Below are 18318 nucleotides of genomic sequence, written 5' to 3'. Positions count from 1 at the left end.
TGATCTAGAACGTTCTCCACGCCCCTTACGATATCTCAAGCATCATCTCGTTCCATGCCCCACGTCACTCATGGGATTAATGTCTTTCACTTTTTATAGTTCTATTTTTAACTGGTGACGTCATTTTGCATGTATTTACATACGTGCGTCCATGCTATGTTACAAGTGAGGAGTTGTAACATCTACGCTATGTTACAAGTGAAGAGTTGTAACATCCACACATCTGCACTATGTTACAAAAATTAATGATAACGGTTAATGAGTTTGTCAGGTGGAAGGTGAGACGATTATTTAAGAGGATAGCTCAACAAGAACTTGTTAACATGAGACTTCAAAACGACCATGTTGTAGTCAGCTGGGAAGCAGCTCTATGATATTGTTTCACAGACGATTAGTTCCTAGAAAGAAATTTGCTTCTAGAAGTTTTATGAAGTTGTCTCTACATTATTCCATATATTTATAAAAGTGAAAATGTGTGTGAGGACATTTCTCAGCTTATATACTAAACGAACTTTTGATATACAGACTTAAAATTTGGTTATAGGGTATTCAGACATGTGGAAAAATTTTCAATTGGTTTTCATCCAGATAAACGGGCTGCTAAGGGGCCAAAATTGAAAAATTGATACTTGGGGGTCGTCGGATTTTTATCCGTTTGCTGTTTTAAGAATGTACATTCATGAATGGTTCACATGACAGATTAATTATGCTACAAATAAGTAGGTTCGAAAACACTTTTTAAAGATCGTGTCATGCTAATAGTTATCGTACTTGAGTCACTGTCTTTAGATTTTGGTTTCGATCTCAGCTTGAGTATATATATTTTTTGTTGACTTACAAGAAATGAACCGTTTAGAAAAAAAACATAATACTCGCCTGCACATCTCTCAGTTTCTGTATGAATTAAAATATAATATTTATGCGTATTTTAGGACAAAGCGTCCTGCTAGTCTATCTATATATAAAAGTGAGAATATGTGTTTGTGTGAGAACAGTTCTCAACCTATTTATTGAACATTTTTTTATCTACGAATTTGAAATTTGGTATATAGGGTATTCAGACATGTAGAAAACTTTTTAACCAATTTTCATCTGGAAAAAAGAGCTCCTAAGGGGTAAAAATTAAAATTGGTACGTGGGGGAGGGGTCATCGGGTTTTTATCTGTTTGCTAACTATTTAATGACTGCGCATGCGTGAATCGTTTACATCATGTTAAGAATAAGTAGATTTGAAAACATTTTTTAAAGATCGTGTCATGCTAGCTTAATGGTTATAGTACTTGATTCACTGTCTTTTTTGGTTTCGATCTCGATTCGAGTATTTTAATTTTACTTATAAAATGTGAACTGTTTAGAAAACATAATACTCACATGCGCATGTCTGTTTCTTTTTGTTTTTGTTTTTTTACTTCATTTTTTTTTATTTTCAATTTTAAGGAATTTAACGTTACGTTTAATACCTATGGTATTTCTGTTTATAATAAATAAAAAGTCTGCATTAATTAAAATATAATATTTATGCATATTTTATGACCGAGCAACGCCGGGCGGCCTGCTAGTAATTAATAAAATTATAAAATGTGTGTTTTTCTAGCGACTATGTGACTTACACATTGAATTAATATTTTATTTATTTACTTTTAAATACTGATTGAAATCAAGAATACAGTGGCATAATTTTTTTAAAATGAAATCAAATTTAACAAAATAAAAAAATTTAATAAACACACACAATTTTGGGGGGGGGGGGTTTATCCATAAACAAGTCAGACAGGTTAATTTTTATTAATAGTAAAAAAAAAAAAAAAATTTCATAACACGTCGAAGTTTAGAAGTAATTTGGAAGCGATTAAGACACTTGTTTGAGAGCTGGTCTTTATCTAACTAGCATTTACTAATGAAATGTTATTTTTTTGCAGATAATTTAGGACGATTTAGAACGCTGAAATGACCAGCAGAACAGGGAAATAAATTCCCTTTTTTCTATATGTGAAGAAACTTCATTATTTTGTAGAAATCTAATATATACTGACAAATTTATTTTGTCAGGACGTTGAAAGGGAAAATTTTAAGAAAAATTATAAAGTTCATCTTTTGAACAGCCAATAAAGAAGTTGTTTTTCGATTATCCAGTGAAAAATGTTTATCTACTTAAAAAAAAAAAAAAAAAAAAAAAACTTCGTTCATGATGAATGTTTTTTCTGTGTTCAATAAAGACATTTAAAAGTAGAGAAAATTCTTAAAGGTCATTTTTTGTAATAAGTGAAATAATTAATTCAAATGAAATATTGCAATTAGAAAAAATACAGTTTATTTATTTATTGTCTGTTTTGCAAAAAGAAAACAAGTGTTGCATTAATTTTGTTCTCAGTTAGTGATGGAGAAATACTTGTAGCAGCCGCTTCCGATGGCTACAAGCTGAACTATTGTCTCCCTCAACATGCCGGCAATATATTAATTCTGTATGTAAATACATGGAACATTTTCTCTCTATCAACGAACTCTTCACGACTACTGTTATACAAGCACGTATGAACACTGGACTCTCTTGTTAACACGTTTCTCTCTTGTACTGTTCAAATAAAGCTACTAACGAAAATAACAAATAAAGTTTGTTAATATAGAATGAAACGTCCATTGCATCGTTCTCTCATTTCTATATACTTAAACTAATTTATTTTCGAATTAGACAAGATTTTATTTTATTTACTCATTGTCTCTTATAAAAGTGTTTCATCCACCCAGTCTTTGATTTGTAACGGAGAAATCATTGGTTATATATGGTTGGTTGATTTACGGCACATCAACCCTTTTCAGGTTATTTGATGCCGAATCCAGTGATTTAAGAAAAAAATTTTTTAATAGAGTATATTTTTCTTTTCAAGTCGGTTTCTATTAAACCCATAGTTGGAACCCTAACAGGTACTACCACTCCGGGTCAGAGTGGACCTGAGAGCAATGGCAATTAAAGGGTGGCTCCACACTCCCCAAAGCCCGCAAGCTGGAGCCTCACCATCGGATATAGTTTAAGGTTATATCTAGGACCAGGAGAAATTATTTTAAACTGAATCAAGTTTGCCCCAATCAAGAGCGCACTTTCTTTTAGTGGGGGAGGGTTGGATTTTTCTCGTTAAACAAGTCAATTTATGTCACTTTAAAATTTATCCAAATAACTATTCTGGTGCCTAGCTATTTATAACTATTCTAACGAAATTAATTTAACAATGATGAAGAAGTTGTTTTTCGATTATCCAATGAAAAATGCTTATCTACTTCAAAAAAATAAACTTCGTTCATAATGAACGTTTTTTTTTTAAAGAAATGTTAAAATAAAGAAAATTCTTAAAGTTCATTTTGTAATATGTAAAATACTTAATTAAAACGAAATATTTTGCAATTAGAAAAATACAGTTTATTGCAATAACTTTTTTGAAGCGAATAATTACTTTTTTCATTGGCTAATCGAAAAACTACTTCTTCATCATTAGCTATTCGAAAGATGAACTTTATAATTTTTATAAAAATTTTCTCTTTCAACGCTGTGACAAAATGAATTTGGCAGTATATATTAAATTTCTATAAATTAATGAAGTTTCGTCGTGTATATATATATATATATATATATATATATATATATATATATATATATATATATAAAATTGTAACCTTGTTCTATTGATCATTTCAGCATCCTAAATTATATTCAACAAAATAAAATTATTTCCTAGTTATCTCCCTTAGATAAAGGCCAAATTAGAAGCGAGCAATTAAACCGTCTAATAAAAAGTCAGTTAAACAAATTCTTTGCAAATTCTCATCTATTTAAAGATTTCATTTTTTTTTAACTCCAATAAATGTATGAATATAGATTAAAACGGTATTTAATAAGACAAATAATAAATTGCAATTCTAATTCAAACTAACTTTTATTTATTATTGATTTATTTTATATGTTTACAATAAAGGAGACACTGTGGTATTGAGTTACTCCCCTTTTCTAAAAAAATATGATTTTATAGTTATTCCCCTTACGTTTCCGAAATTTTAGGTTTTCATATGAGATTCTTCGTTCCCCCCCCCCCCCCCGTTTTGAGCGTTTTAATCAAATTTTATAACAAAATTAATGTTATATATAATAATATGATACAACATATTATTATATATAACATTAATTTAGCTATAAAATTTAATTAAAACGCTCAAAACGGTAAAAAAATACAAAAAAATAAATAATGTAATTCATTTTTTGCACGATATTTTTAAAGCCTTAAAAGTAAAGCAGAAAGCATCAGCACAGTGACAGTGCGTCAAAGGGAGATAATCAATAAAATATATATATGGCAGCATTAATTATCTCCCTTAGATAATTTCATAAAATTTGCAGTAAAATGAATAGCAGAAGAAAAATAGTATTTATTAAAATTTCCTTTTCTTTTCTTTTTTTTCTTTCAAACGTTGTATCTGTGAGGGGAGATGAAAGAAAACGAAAAATAACCCAAACGAAATTTGATCGTCCAAAAAGTTCAAACGTACAAAAATAAACTTTTTGTGAGTAATGGCGATACCTGATTTAACCCATTTCACTGTAAATAATTTACGTAATTGAAATTACTTTTCTACACGATACGTCCGTATAAATCAACATTTAAATTATATTTCCTGTAATAAGTGAGGCTTGTTATTCTTTTTTTAAAAAAAAGCACAAAATAACTTAAAAATCTGTAATTTATTTATTCTTAATGGTTATGAATAATAAATCAATGATGTTAGTTAAATTCTCGTCTAAAGCATAAATGTTTCATCGAGTTGTTTACAAGGATTTTTATGAGTGCTTATTTCGAATTACTTATTTAAAAATAAAATGCAGAAACATCTTAATTATGTACGTACTTCTCACGAAACAAAGATGTCATATTCGAAAAATCATGTGTATTGATGAAGCAGTTTTTTTTTTTTGGTACTTGTACAGTTTAATCAAGACATTAAAAAATGAAAATATCGAAAAAAAGTTTATATTGTATGTATCCGTTTTGGACTGAAGATCTCCGAAAAAAAAATATTAACTTAATTTCATCAAGTAGTTTTTTTTTTTTATAGCGAATAAAAACAAAAACAAAAACAACAAAAAAAATACGTTTTTATGAGAGCGCGTTGAAGGCAGATATCTTAGATTTTTTGTAAATTTTTGTTTAAATTTTAGAAACACCACGGGAAGATAATCCCAGTTAAAGCGCCGACACTCCCTCCCCATCTTTAATACTAGCTTTTCTTCCTAAAAATCGAACCTTTTGCTCGGTATCATAACAAATTGTTTTTTCGCTGTAAAACAAAAACTACTTGATAAAATTAAGTGAATTTTTTTTTCGGAGAACTTCATTCCATAACGGATACGTACAATTTAAACTTTTTTTTCTCGATATTTTCATTTTTTTAATGTCTTGATTAAACTGTACAGATACCTTTTTTTTTAATAATTAAAATAATAAAACTTTACGATTTTTAGCGACTTTTATGCAAAATGTATTTATTATAAGGTTGATTTTCATCTCGATAGTTCGAATTGAGTTGTACCCCTTATTTATTTAACATGGTCGATTAAATCACTACGTTTTGCTAACGACTTGATCAATTATGTCATTTTCAAAATATGACATCTTCGTTCCTTAACGAGTACACCATAAATATTTGTTGTATTTTTATTTTTATAATAAATGTAATTCTAAAAATGCGGCGTTTTATGTTATGTAGGACCGAATATTAAAATAAATCTTGAACAAATAGTGGTTATATGCATAGCTTACGAAGGGAGATAATTAATTATGGCTAACGAAGGGAGATAATAGCGATTAGAATACAAACTATTCTTTTGTCTTGTAATTATTATTAATATTTTGTTTATTTAATCTATTCTTCATTTAATTTATTTAAAATAATACCCCCCCCCCAAAAAAAAAAAAACAAAGAATGATATTGTCATTGGCTTGAATCAATGTAAATTGTCAATATGAATGGTAAACTTCTTTTGACATTGAAAAAAAATGGTAATCTCTTTTAAATTGAAAAAATTTTCTTTGTCAATTTTAAGAAGAATGTGTATGTTTCTAGTAATTGTGCGTACCAGATAAATAGAGAGTAAAAAATATATCAAAACAAGCATGATTTATAGTGACGTTTATCTAAATAATATATCTTTAAATTCAATAAGAAGTATTTTAATAAACCTCATAAAAACAATAATAATAATAATAATAATAATATACTATATCCAGAAAGATAGTTTATACTCTGCACGTTCACAAACACACACGCACATGCATACAAACACTGATGCATAGAGATTTATTGATCAATTTGAAACAAGTGAATACAATACAGTGTGTAGGGGTTATGAGAGCTCGTTATGCTAGGCATTTCAAAGCCTAATGTTTCTCATCAGAAGAGGAGGGGGTGTTAGGCAACAAAATAGGGATGCGATGTCTAGCAATAAGCATATTAGGGGATCCTGTATAGGGGGTATACGTTAAAGAGAGGAAGAGAGGGTTGTCGAAGGGATTATTAGATAATTATGGTATTTTAAATATTCTAGAGTGGGACTTTGACAGGATTGGGCAATAGAGGCATGGAGTACGCTTTTGGGGTAGGTGTTTTATATCATGGGAGCTTCCGGGCCTTGATAAGTGGTGACCACCATGTAAAAAAAAAAAAAAAGAAAAAAAGTTCTTGATGAGCCGTTCCATATAAGTTAACAAATTTACCGAATTTTCATTACTAATGATTACTATATTGTTCAATTTCTACTGTACACTCTTTAACCCTTATCCTTGAGTGGCCTCTTGGCCTTGATAATGTTGTGATGCCTGTGTAAAAAAAAAATTAAATTAATTAATCAATTGCCAAATGAAAGTAAAATATGCTGAGCTACACAATTAAAAAAATAAAAGATAAAGAAAAAGTAATAAGAGTGGGAGAGATTAAAGATTAGAAAAAAAAAATAAAAAAAAAAAATTGACGGATGAGAGGTGAAATGGGTTGATGAACAGTGTTAAAACGGTGCTTTCTGGTAACTGGATAATTGTGAAGTTTTAGTACAAGTGGGATATAGTCTAGTAAAGGCAGAAGATATGGTTGGCAATGTAGGTAAAAGTATAAAATATACAAAGCAATATACTGCCAGAAATATAAAGTACAACAATGATAGTAATAATAAAATTATAGTAATTGCTTTTCTTTTTTTTTTTACAAAGGAATCACCACTAATCAAGGCCCGGAGGCTACTCGAGGATAAGGGTTATTGAGTGTACAGTAGTCAATGGGATAGTTTCTTAGTAATCGTAAGATAATTTGTTAAATGGGATTTCGTTTACGTTGGACTTAGAGACAACAAATTGTAGTCAGCTGGAAAACAAATCGAAGACAGTTCCACAGGCGTGCAGTTCTGAGAAAGAAACTTTGTTCATGGAATCTACGTTTCGGTTTAAGCACAGATAAAGAGTGGGGAAAATTATTGATAGTGGTTTCAACTAGACGGATTTTTTTTGTGAAAGATTGGCAAGGAGGGACTATAGATTGGAGTTCAGACGAGCACTTGCCATGGAAATAACAATAATGATAATAATAATAATAATAATAACAATAATAATATTATTAACTAGCTGGGCCCATTAATCGGTGTTGCCCTGTGTTAGTATGTCCCCAAACCCCGCATAAAAAGATAAAGTACTTCTGTTGTTGTTGTTGTTGTATTTGTAGTAGTAGTGGTAGTAGTAGTAGCCCAACCAGCAACCTCATCACGCTAAGAACGGATTTCAAAATGAACATCATTAACCTCCCTGTGTTAAGAACGGCTTCCGGAATAACCCCCCTTTTTGTGAGTAGGGGAAGTGGTTGGTCATTTTATGTATTTTTGACAGAAATATATTTCACAGCAAATTAATTAGGTTTGTGACGTATTTGCGTTTAAACAAAATTAAAAAATATCTAAATTACACTCAGGTATCTTTCATATATACTTAAAAGCAAACTACAATTGTATTTTGGTTTGTGATCTACGTGAGTTTATGAATAGAAGTAAAATATTTAATATTAGTTATTAGCCTTGCAAGCCCGAGGGTCGAAAAAAAAAAAAGGTAAAAACTTAAACAACCCCCTATGGAAACGTGCAAATAGCATCTAGTACCGTTTAGAGCAAACATAAAAAGGAAAACAAAACAAAAAAGTTACCGTCATTGCCAAGGTTCGAACGCAGAACGTTAAGTAGAAAAGAAGGTGAAAAAAAAGTAAACACTTTTGCCGGGTTGGTCACGATGACGCTTATAAGGCATGAAGGAATTACTGACCAAAAAAAAGTGTAACATGGCTGATCTCTCTCTCTCTCTCTCGCTCTCTCTCTCCCTCTCTATCTCTCTCTCTCGCTCTCTCCCCCTCTCTATCTCCCTATCTCTCTCTCTTTCTTTCTCTCTCTCTCTCTCTCTTTCAATCTCTGTATCTTTCTCCCGCTCTCTGTATATCTCTCTCTATATGTCCCCCCCCATTCTGTCTGTCTGTCTTTCTCTCTCATATATATATTGTAAGAATTGAAATTGATTTGACTTACCGGGAGTGGGTCGGAGGGAAGAAAAGACACTGAACTGCTGTTTGCCGTTACTGAGGAACTGGGTGTCTATTTCCTACTAAATTAAATAGACATTCTAATCTCGTTGGAAATCACGTTGGAATTCTCGCCACTGAGAGTTAGTATGTATAAAAGGAGTTGTTTCACTACGGGTTAGTGATTAGTTAAGAACCTCGTTACCTAGCTTGCTAGTCAGTTGGCGTCTCTTAGACTGATTACCTCGTTACTGTTGTTTGGCAAACGTTACCTATTAATTGTTACCTTTATAAGGAAAGAAGACTGCTTGTAAGCAACGTCACCATTTGTTGCAAGCCCTTACTGCCTTTTCTTACCCCCCCCTTCTTGTTGGTGAAATAATCCTGACAAAATTGCAACGAACTTTATTACTCCTCTTCTAGAATTGAATTATTCTAGTATTTGCTGTCTTTTGCCTGAATTGTAACATGGAGGATTCAGTCTCTATGGAAGAGCTTGATCTTAAACGGAAACTTCTGCAAAGAAATGTACTGACTACTCTAGAAGGACTAGAAAAAGAAAAGAGTCCCGAGGAAGTGCTTTCTCGTTTCAAGAGGGAAATTGAGGAATTGATGGAAGAGCTGGAAGCCATCTCATTTGGTATGGAGGAGATTTATGCTAAAGAAGAAGATGCAGAGACCCTGGCCAGCTTAAGTACTGCCTCCTTTTGCTTTAAATACGATGTCAGACGAAGACTAAGTTTACTGTGAAAGACTGAACAAGGCGAGACCCCAGCGGTCATCTCGTTGGATGGAGATATTGACTCGATTCCTAATCAAGAGAACTCGGTGACCCCTGATAATAAGAGATCTCCACCTTCCAAATTGGCAGCCCAATCATCATTTTCAGTGAAGCCATTTAAAATAAAGTTGAAGGGACCTCACTTCAACGAAAAAGACTTTAAAAAAGACAAAAGGAGTTTTAAGGACTTTTTGGTAAAATTTGAAAATTGTGCCAGGTCCATTACATCGGACACGGAAAAACTGTATTTCTTAAGATGTTCATTAGAAGGCAGAACTCTCCAACTGATAGATCACCTTTCTCCTTCTGAAGAAAGTTAACTGATGGCCCTGAAACTTTTAAAGGACAAATACGTGGACGAAGAAGAAATAAGAGGCGAGATTATACAGGGAATACTGGACTTTCAGTTGGATAATCCTGGGAATCTGGAGGAATTGAAAAATTTTATTGTGAAGACCCAGGCTGATATGTGGGAATTAAGGGCTTCATACAATTGCGATTTGTATGATGATAGGTCAGCCGGAGCAATTATAATATCGCAAGTGTTGTTTGTGAAGATCCCACCAGCAATAAAAGTAGAACTTCTGCGAATTTCTGGCAGTTACTACCCCTCATTGTCTGTGCTGTTGAAGGAGACCCTGAGCATAGTAAAACAAGTGGTTGTTGCAAGAACACCTGCTAAGATGACGGTGAAACCTAGGCTGCAACCTAAGTTTCAGACACCAACTGAATCTTCATCTCTCGAGACGTTCAGCACAAAACTGATAACAGAGACCAAATGTGATTTGTGTAAATCGAGTGAACATTTGTCTGACAAATGTAATAATTATACAACCCATGAGGCCAGAATAAGCAGGTGTCGAGAGCTATGCCTCTGCTTTCGTTGTATTAAAAAATCCCACTTAGGAAATATGTGTCCGTTGAAGACATCTAGAAATGTGTGTTGTCTTCGTTGTAAATCTAAGGGACACGTGACTGCCATGTGTTCTTCTGTTACTAGTAATATGCATATTGATACATGCCTACGCACTAAAGACTGTGATAACGCTTTCCTGTCTCCTATAATTGGAATTATTGTGAAAAAAGGGGATAAGGAAGTAAAAGTTAACTGCTTGTCAGACACCGGCAGTCAGAGGACTTACCTGGACTATTCAATAAAAAAAACTGAATTGCCTCTCCTTAGCAAAGGATAGAACTATTGATGTGAAAACATTGTTAGGCACAAGTCCTAAAATGTTTAAAGAAATCTTTTTGGATTTAAATTTGTTCAACTGGCAAAACCCATACCCTTCCAATTCTTGCGACAAAATTAAATTTATCTTATAATCTGGAAAGCCTCCCTCAGATGCTTAGGAATCTGAAGAATCGTAGACTGGTCGCTCATTTTTATGACAAAAAATTTTTATTGACTATAGATGGGTTGCTAGGGATTGACGCAATCCAGTACCTGAACCCCTAAAGGTGATTCCTTGTACGTATGGAGCTGCTTTTGAAACACAAAAAGGATTGATCCCTTCGGAAATGTTAACTCTTTTCTCTTTGAACGACAGATCAAGAAACGAAAAGAAACAAAAGTAAATTATGCAGAAGTTTTGGCTAGAACGCCACAACTTAAGACTTCCAGAATCAACTATGTAATTCACCCAGAGGAATGTTACCCAGACCCTCTAAATAATTGGTTTAAAGACAGTAACGTTGAGCGAGGGTTGGAGAACATGTTTAATCTCGAATCAATTGTATTACCTACTGACGAAAAGTTCTCCACCTTGGATGAAGAGAAGATGAAACAGTTTAAAGATTCCATCACATTTAAAGATGGTTTATATCATGTGCGTCTTCAGTGGTATGAGGACAAATTGAAATCTCTTCCTTCTAATTATAGTGCATCTCTACGGATTCTGGATAAAGTAACAAAGGATCTTGAGAAGAAAAAAATTGTATGACCAATACCTTCAAGTTTTTCAACAGCAAGAAGACGAAGGTATTATTGAAGAAATAATTGTACCCTCTAAAAATTTTAAAGACTATACATGGATTTCCCATAGACCTGTGTTAAAATTAACTGACCAGACAACTACAAAGATAAGACCAGTTTTTAATTGTTCTTATAAGCAAAAGGGTTCTGTGTCATTAAATGAAGCAGCATATCCAGGTGTAAATTTGATGACTGATATGCTAGAACTGATAATCCGTTTCAGAACGAACAAATATGTCTTGTTGGCCGACATCAGAAAAGCATTTCTGATGATTCGATTATAATCCGAAAAAGATCGGAATCGATTTTGTTTATTTTTTAAAAAAAAGGTGAAAACTTGCAATGCTACCGTTACAAAACCATAATATTTGGTTTCAATGCAAGCCCTTTTATTTTTAATTATGTGTTAACGTTCCATGCTAACAAATTTCCTTTGGATGAGTGTTCAGAAGCATTGAAGCCTAATTTTTATGTTGATAACCTAGTTAAAACTGGGAATTACTCTGAAACCCTATCTGCCTTGTATACCTCTGTGAGAGAGCGTCTACACGAAGGAAATTTTGATTTGCAATCGTGTAATTCTAACTGTGTAGCGCTCAAGAAGAAAATGGAGGCTGATGGAACCTTATCAGCATTCGATTCTGGTTGTGAAAAAGTCTTGGGCTATCTATACGACTCTGTGCAAGATTCCATAAGGGTCCCACCACCATCATGCGACGTGGAAGCATCAACCAAGAGAAAAATATTGTCCGAGACCTCAAAGGTATTTGATCCTTTATCCCTTTATTTACCTGTGACAGTGCGAGGTCGTTTATTAATGAGAGAACTTTGGAAACTAAAGCTGCATTGGGATGATCCTGTTCCTCAAAACATGTGTTCTGTTTGGAAAACACTGGCAAGTGACCTGTCGGCAATGGACTCTGTATCCTTTCCAAGGAGAGTTTTAGACACAAAATTATTTCTCTTTTGTGATGCGGCTAAATCCGCATATGGGTTTACAGTGTATGCAGTACAGAATGGAAAATCATCCTTGGTATTTGCAAAAGCAAAAATGGCTCCTCTACAAGGAAGATCACTCCCAACGTTGGAACTTTTATCTGTGTTTTTGGCTGCGAAATGTTTCCCTTTTATTAAACAAAGGACATTGCTGTAAAAAATATTTATGTGATTACAGATGCCCAGGTAGTTCTGTCTTGGGTTCTTGCTGATTTTGTCCAAACAAAAAATATATTTGTAAGACATAGATTACAGGACATAATTCAAATGACGGAGAAAATTAAAACTGATCTTGATATAAAAGTGAATTTTAGGTATGTTCCCACTGCTAACAATCCGGCTGATTTTCTCACCAGAGGCCTAACTATTAACGGATTTAAAGAAAACCTTCCTCTTTGGTATGAGGGGCCTGAATGGATAAGGCAGGAAGAATCCTCCTGGCACCATGATCAATTGGGTTGCCTTTCTAAGGCTCAGATGGGTCGGAGTTGTCCCTCGGTGAATTATGTAACAGAGAATGAAGTCGCTACTTCTGTAGTCGAGCTGGAGAGATTTTCCAGCCTTAGTAAATTGATTAGTGTAACTTCATTGATCTTTGAGTTTGTTAACAGATTAAAAAAGTGAGTGATGGATCCCAAGTTACAAGCAAATACCTACCTGATTAAGACAATGCAGAAACAATCTTTTTCAGCAGAGCTAGACTTTTTATTAAATCCTGAAGGAAATAACGTGCCCAAGTTGGTAAAGGATCTGAACCTCTTTCTGGACCCCAAAGGCATTGTAAGATCTAGGGGGAAGAATAGAAAAATCTGTATATCACCCATATGAAGTTCAAAATCCGGTTTTATTGGGGAAAAAGCAACGTCTGACAGAATTGATTATTTGGGAGTGCCATCAAAGAAGTCAACATTTAGGCTTGGCCACAACATTAAATGAGGTGAGAATAACAGGTTACTGGATACCACAAGCCAAACAGGCTATTAAGAATGTGGTTAATACTTGTGCCAAGTTTAAAAGGTTTAATGTTGTTTCCTTCTCAACACCTAATCCAACCAACCTACCGACTCCGCGTGTGAATTTTTCCAAACCCTTTTTACATACTGGTGTGGATTTTACCAGTCATATTTATGTTAAAGGGAAAGATGGCGACTATAAAATGTACATTGTCCTTTTTACATGCATGAGCATTAGGGCAGTGCATTTAGAACTAATACCAGATATGTCTGTAAAATCGTTCATACAGGCCTTTGTCAGATTTACGAACGTGAATGGAATCCCCACTCACCTTCACTCGGATAATGCCCGTACATTTACTGCTGCCAGTATTATAAACAAAGGGATGATAGCAGATGAATTTAAAGAACGGTTCAACTCATACGACCTTAAACATTGTACTATTCCACTGTTTTCTCCTTGGTACGGTGGCAGCTTGAAAAGGTCTATCAAGACCATAAAATCTTCCCTATATAAAGCTTTAGGAAGAGGAAAAGTAGACTATTTTGGTCTACTAACCATTTTGTCGGAGGTTCAAAGGGCAGTAAACAGCCGCCTCCTGACATATATAAGCTCTGATGACTCTGAGCTGGACATTTTAACTCCAAACTCTCTCATGAACGCCAATGTTGGTCGTGGAATATTAATGAGGGTTGAAGACCAGGACCTGGAAACCGTGGACCCACTTGCACAAAGGGACTTCTCGGGAAGACAGTCTGAAAAAATTTAGGAAACTTTGAAATGAAGACTACTTATTGAGTCTCAGAGAAAGAACCTTGAATCTAGCCGACTCTTCTTTTGAAGATAAAATAAAACCAGGAGATATAGTACTCATTAAAAGTCCTCTGAAGAATAGGCCTTTTTGGTCCCTAGGTAAAGTCCTCGAACTAATCCGAGGAAGTGATAATTTGGTACGCATGGTGAAAGTGAAGAAAGGGAATGGAGCTATAGACATGCACTCCATCAAACATCTCTTTCCTCTAGAATTCTCTCAACAGCCAGAAGAACCCGACCCAACAGACATGGAACCATCAAGCTCCCAAGATGTGAGCCAAGACCCACAAAGGAGAGAGAGCACGATAATTTGGATCTGTCCAGCCTGCAACAGACCAGAAGATACTAGACCAATGATAGCATGTGATACATGCGATGATTGGTTTCATTTCGACTGTGTGGGCCTAATAGAAGCACCACCAGAAGATGAACAGTGGTGCTGTAATAACTGTAATCCTCGAGATTTAACAAGGAGCAGACCCAGCCTATCAAGGGTCTAAACTGACTGTTTTATTCCCCTTAATCAGGAATTCTTTTTTTTATTTGTGGGGAATGTGTGTAAGAATATAAATTGATTTGACTTACCGGGAGTGGGTCGGAGGGAAGAAAAGACACTGAACTGCTGTTTGCCGTTACTGAGAAACTGGGTGTCTATTTCCTACTAAGTTAAATAGACATTCTAATCTCGTTGGAAATCACGTTAGAATTCTCGCCACTGAGAGTTAGTATGTATAAAAGGAGTTGTTTCACTACGGGTTAGTGATTAGTTAAGAAGCTAGTTACCTAGCTTGCTAGTCAGTTGGCGTCTCTTAGACTGATTACCTCGTTACTATGGTTCGGCAAACGTTACCTGTTTACAAGGAAAGAAAACACTGCTTGTAAGCAACGTCACCATTTCGTTGCAAGCCCTTACTGCCTTTTCTTACACCCCCCTCTTCTTGTTGGTGAAATAATCCCGACAATATATATATATATATATATATATATATAAATACGCATCAACTTGAGATACTCGATTTTCGCTTTTTTAAAATTAAATAGTTAAAAATATTACCAAAACTGTGTTACTTTCGTTTTGTTAATTTAATAAATTGTTTATGTAAAATTAGTCTAATATAATTGTTTCTTTATGAACGCAGCGAAAAACACGAAATTTTTCTTTTATTTGCAAATTTGGTGAGATCAAATTTGATTGAAACGGTCTGCACATCGTAGCAAGATATGACTGTATGTAATACAGAATAATATATATATATATATATATATATATATATATATATATATATATAGTAACAATAATTTGTAATAAATAGTTATATGTACTAGAAATAAAAATAGGGTTAAGGCTCCTAAAATTCGTACTAGAATTTGTCCGAAAAGACCCGTGGTGCAGTAGTTAGATGACTTGAAAAATAAATTGTAAAATACAAATTACTTAGGATCTTTATCCAGTCATGGCTGACGGAACAAGAGCATGCTACCCCGTGAAGTAAACAAAGGATTCCGTTCGAAATTGCGTCCACATTCCCCGAGTTCGACAGAAACATTCTCGAATTCGACAAGATACAAATGAAAAAGGTCAGAGGTTACATCGACCGAAACGTTATGAAAATCAAGATGAGAACAGTAATCCGATGAATCCAAATAATACGATTGACTCTTCTAGTTTATTCCAATATAAACATTTATCTCAACAACAATTTTTAATCTCAACAGACTAATCTATCCTAACTTGAATGATTATCCGGGTCATTAATGTCCTGACCATAAAACATTGTCTTTACCTTTCAGATATTGTATGGTACAATTAGAACCAGCCATACTTAAAGCCACGTCTGTATTTTCCTATTTTGTATTGGTGAGTTCAGCAAGTATTCTAGGGATCTATGATCAGTATATATGGTGAACGTTGCACTATGTAAGTAATGATTTAATTTATTCAGGGCATAGTGTATCGCATATGCTTCCTTTTTTATCGTTGACCATCTCGTTCGGGTGTTACTCAATTTATGAGATAGAAAATAGATCGGCTTTTCTACCTCTTTATCCTCTCTCTGATCATGTAAGGAAAATCCTTTAAAAGTACTGCGCCCTCTGTAGATGTATAATGTTGCAGCAACGTAAAGCAATTCAATAACCAGTAAACACCGGTTATGCACGGAATCCAACTAGCAAGGTACCTAGACGGACGCGAACGGTTACTCAGAACGGACCCAACAATCGGTTACTCAGAATGGTCCCAACAACGGTAAGATATGCTCACACCCACACAGCACGAGAAGCAACAGCAACACGATTCCCGACCAAGTCAATCACCCGCTTTTATGGCTGTTGCAGGCCGGCTAAATTTGCATATTGCGAGAATTCATGTGACTTTGCGAGATATCATCCTTTACAAGAGACGGCGGCCGCCATCTTGATCTTTCTTTCTCTATTTTCGGTCGGCAACGCCGAGCCGGCCCCAAAGTAAGTCTTTCCTTTTCGTCCGTCTCTCTTACGCACCCACACAACACACAAACACGCGGGCGCTTGTCTCCTGGATGCACATTACACACCATTTGTGACAAACATTCCCCAATTGAGTGATAGGAGGCATTTGTATACAGTCTGTAGTCCTTATGAAGATCGGTATTACAATGTTTGCGAGCTTCGTTTTTAAGCTGTCAAAGGCAAACGGGCATGCGTCGTTCCATTGAAAACAAGCATGCTTCCTCGTTAACCGGACTAACGGCCGGTAGTATGAGGTCATACCGATGAAAGCCTTCGCTTATTTCACAGTAGTTGAAGTCGAAATCGATTTTATAGATTTGAATTTGTCCAAGTTTGGCTGTATACTTCTCTCACTAACCTTGAATCCTAGATACTATATCTCTTTCATAAATAACTCACTACAATCAATAAAATAAAATTTAACAATAGTACTAACATCCTGAAGTGTTTTTCTTTTTTTACAAGGTAGTCACCACTTATCAAAGCCCGAAGCCACTCGAGGATAAGGGTTATTGTGTGTACAATACGTTAGTGTTGGGGATTTGATAAATTGTCTTACTTAAGGAGGCGGTTCATCAGGAATTTGTTCACATTGGACTTGAAGATATCCAGGTTGTAGTCAGGTGGGAAACAGGCAACCGAAACAGAGTTCCACAGGCGTGCAGTTCTAAGAAAGAAGCTTTGTTCATGGAATCTACGTTTTGATTTTTGCACAGATAAGGAGTGGGGAAGGTGCTTACCTAAATTACCTAATACCTGATTTATGCGTTTTAAATGGTCTTACTTCGTATTATTAGTCTTACTTCGTATTATTTGTCTTACTTCGTATTATTTGTCTTACTTCGTATTGGAGAATATTAGTATGCCATCCAAATACGGGAACGAAAACTCTTCTTGCCCGTGTAAAACTATGGACATTAATTCCTGGAAGATCCCGGGGGGGGGGGGGGGCGTCCGCGAATCCGAATGGCATCACCTTAAAGTGAAATAAGCCCTGGTGGCAGGTGGACACAGTTTTCTCTTTATCGTTCTTATTCAATTTAACCTGCCACTAGCCTGACTTTAGATCTTACTTTGAGAAATATTTTGCTAACTCAAGTGAGGCTAAAATGTCGTCTATAATTGGTAAAGGTCAGGCATACTTCTTTGTGAATCCATTCAATGCTCTAACGTCTACACAAAATGTCTTATCACCATCTTTCTTTTCTACAAATACTATAGGAAAACTCTACGGGCTGTTCAGTCTTTCAATTACTCCTGTCCGCATCATTTCATACTACTGCTGAATCCATTCATACGGGCATTTTCCTATGGGCTCATGCGTTTCTGTATCAATACGCATCTCTACTGTATCAGTTCTGTCTAAGTGCTTATCCTCCTAAAATTCCCGTGTTACTGTAAAACACAAGACCAACCTTTCCTTTTCTCTTTCATTTGTCTTTGTCCGTTAATAAGCCTATTATATTTTAGTTTACGTTTACATTGAAAAGCATCTTTTAGTCTATTTCTTTTTAGAGTAAAATCATATTTTTGCTGGTCTTTTTAATTTAAGTTGAAAACATTTTTATTAGTATGTCACATTCAAGATAAAAATATTATTTTTGTGGGTTTGTCACATACAAGATTAAAATATTATTTTTGTTAACCTGTCACATTCAAGTTTAAAATATTATTTTTGTTGGTCTGTAACATTCATGTTTAAAATAACATTTTTGTTGGTTTG

At 34.4% G+C, this 18318-nt stretch overlaps 3 protein-coding genes across 3 annotated transcripts; all 3 read left to right on the top strand.

The window, feature by feature from the left end:
- The first annotated feature begins 11949 nt into the window (after positions 1 to 11949).
- LOC145243818 (uncharacterized) lies at positions 11950 to 12495 on the top strand. Its single transcript, XM_080106846.1, has one exon. The coding sequence runs from the start codon at positions 11950 to 11952 to the stop codon at positions 12493 to 12495; it is 546 nt and encodes a 181-aa protein (XP_079962972.1).
- A 110-nt stretch (positions 12496 to 12605) lies between these two features.
- On the top strand, positions 12606 to 12962 carry LOC145243817 (uncharacterized). The gene has a single exon (XM_080106845.1). The coding sequence runs from the start codon at positions 12606 to 12608 to the stop codon at positions 12960 to 12962; it is 357 nt and encodes a 118-aa protein (XP_079962971.1).
- A 595-nt stretch (positions 12963 to 13557) lies between these two features.
- On the top strand, positions 13558 to 14061 carry LOC145243816 (uncharacterized). The gene has a single exon (XM_080106844.1). It carries the CDS (start codon positions 13558 to 13560, stop codon positions 14059 to 14061), a length of 504 nt encoding a protein of 167 aa, XP_079962970.1.
- The last annotated feature ends 4257 nt before the right edge of the window (positions 14062 to 18318 follow it).

The sequence above is a fragment of the Euprymna scolopes genome, chromosome 22 (assembly GCF_053919585.1).
Source record: "Euprymna scolopes isolate OS-2025 chromosome 22, ASM5391958v1, whole genome shotgun sequence".
Taxonomy (NCBI): Eukaryota; Metazoa; Mollusca; class Cephalopoda; order Sepiida; family Sepiolidae; genus Euprymna; species Euprymna scolopes.
Note: the sequence above shows the minus strand (reverse complement) of the source record. Positions and strands in the feature narration are given on the sequence as shown.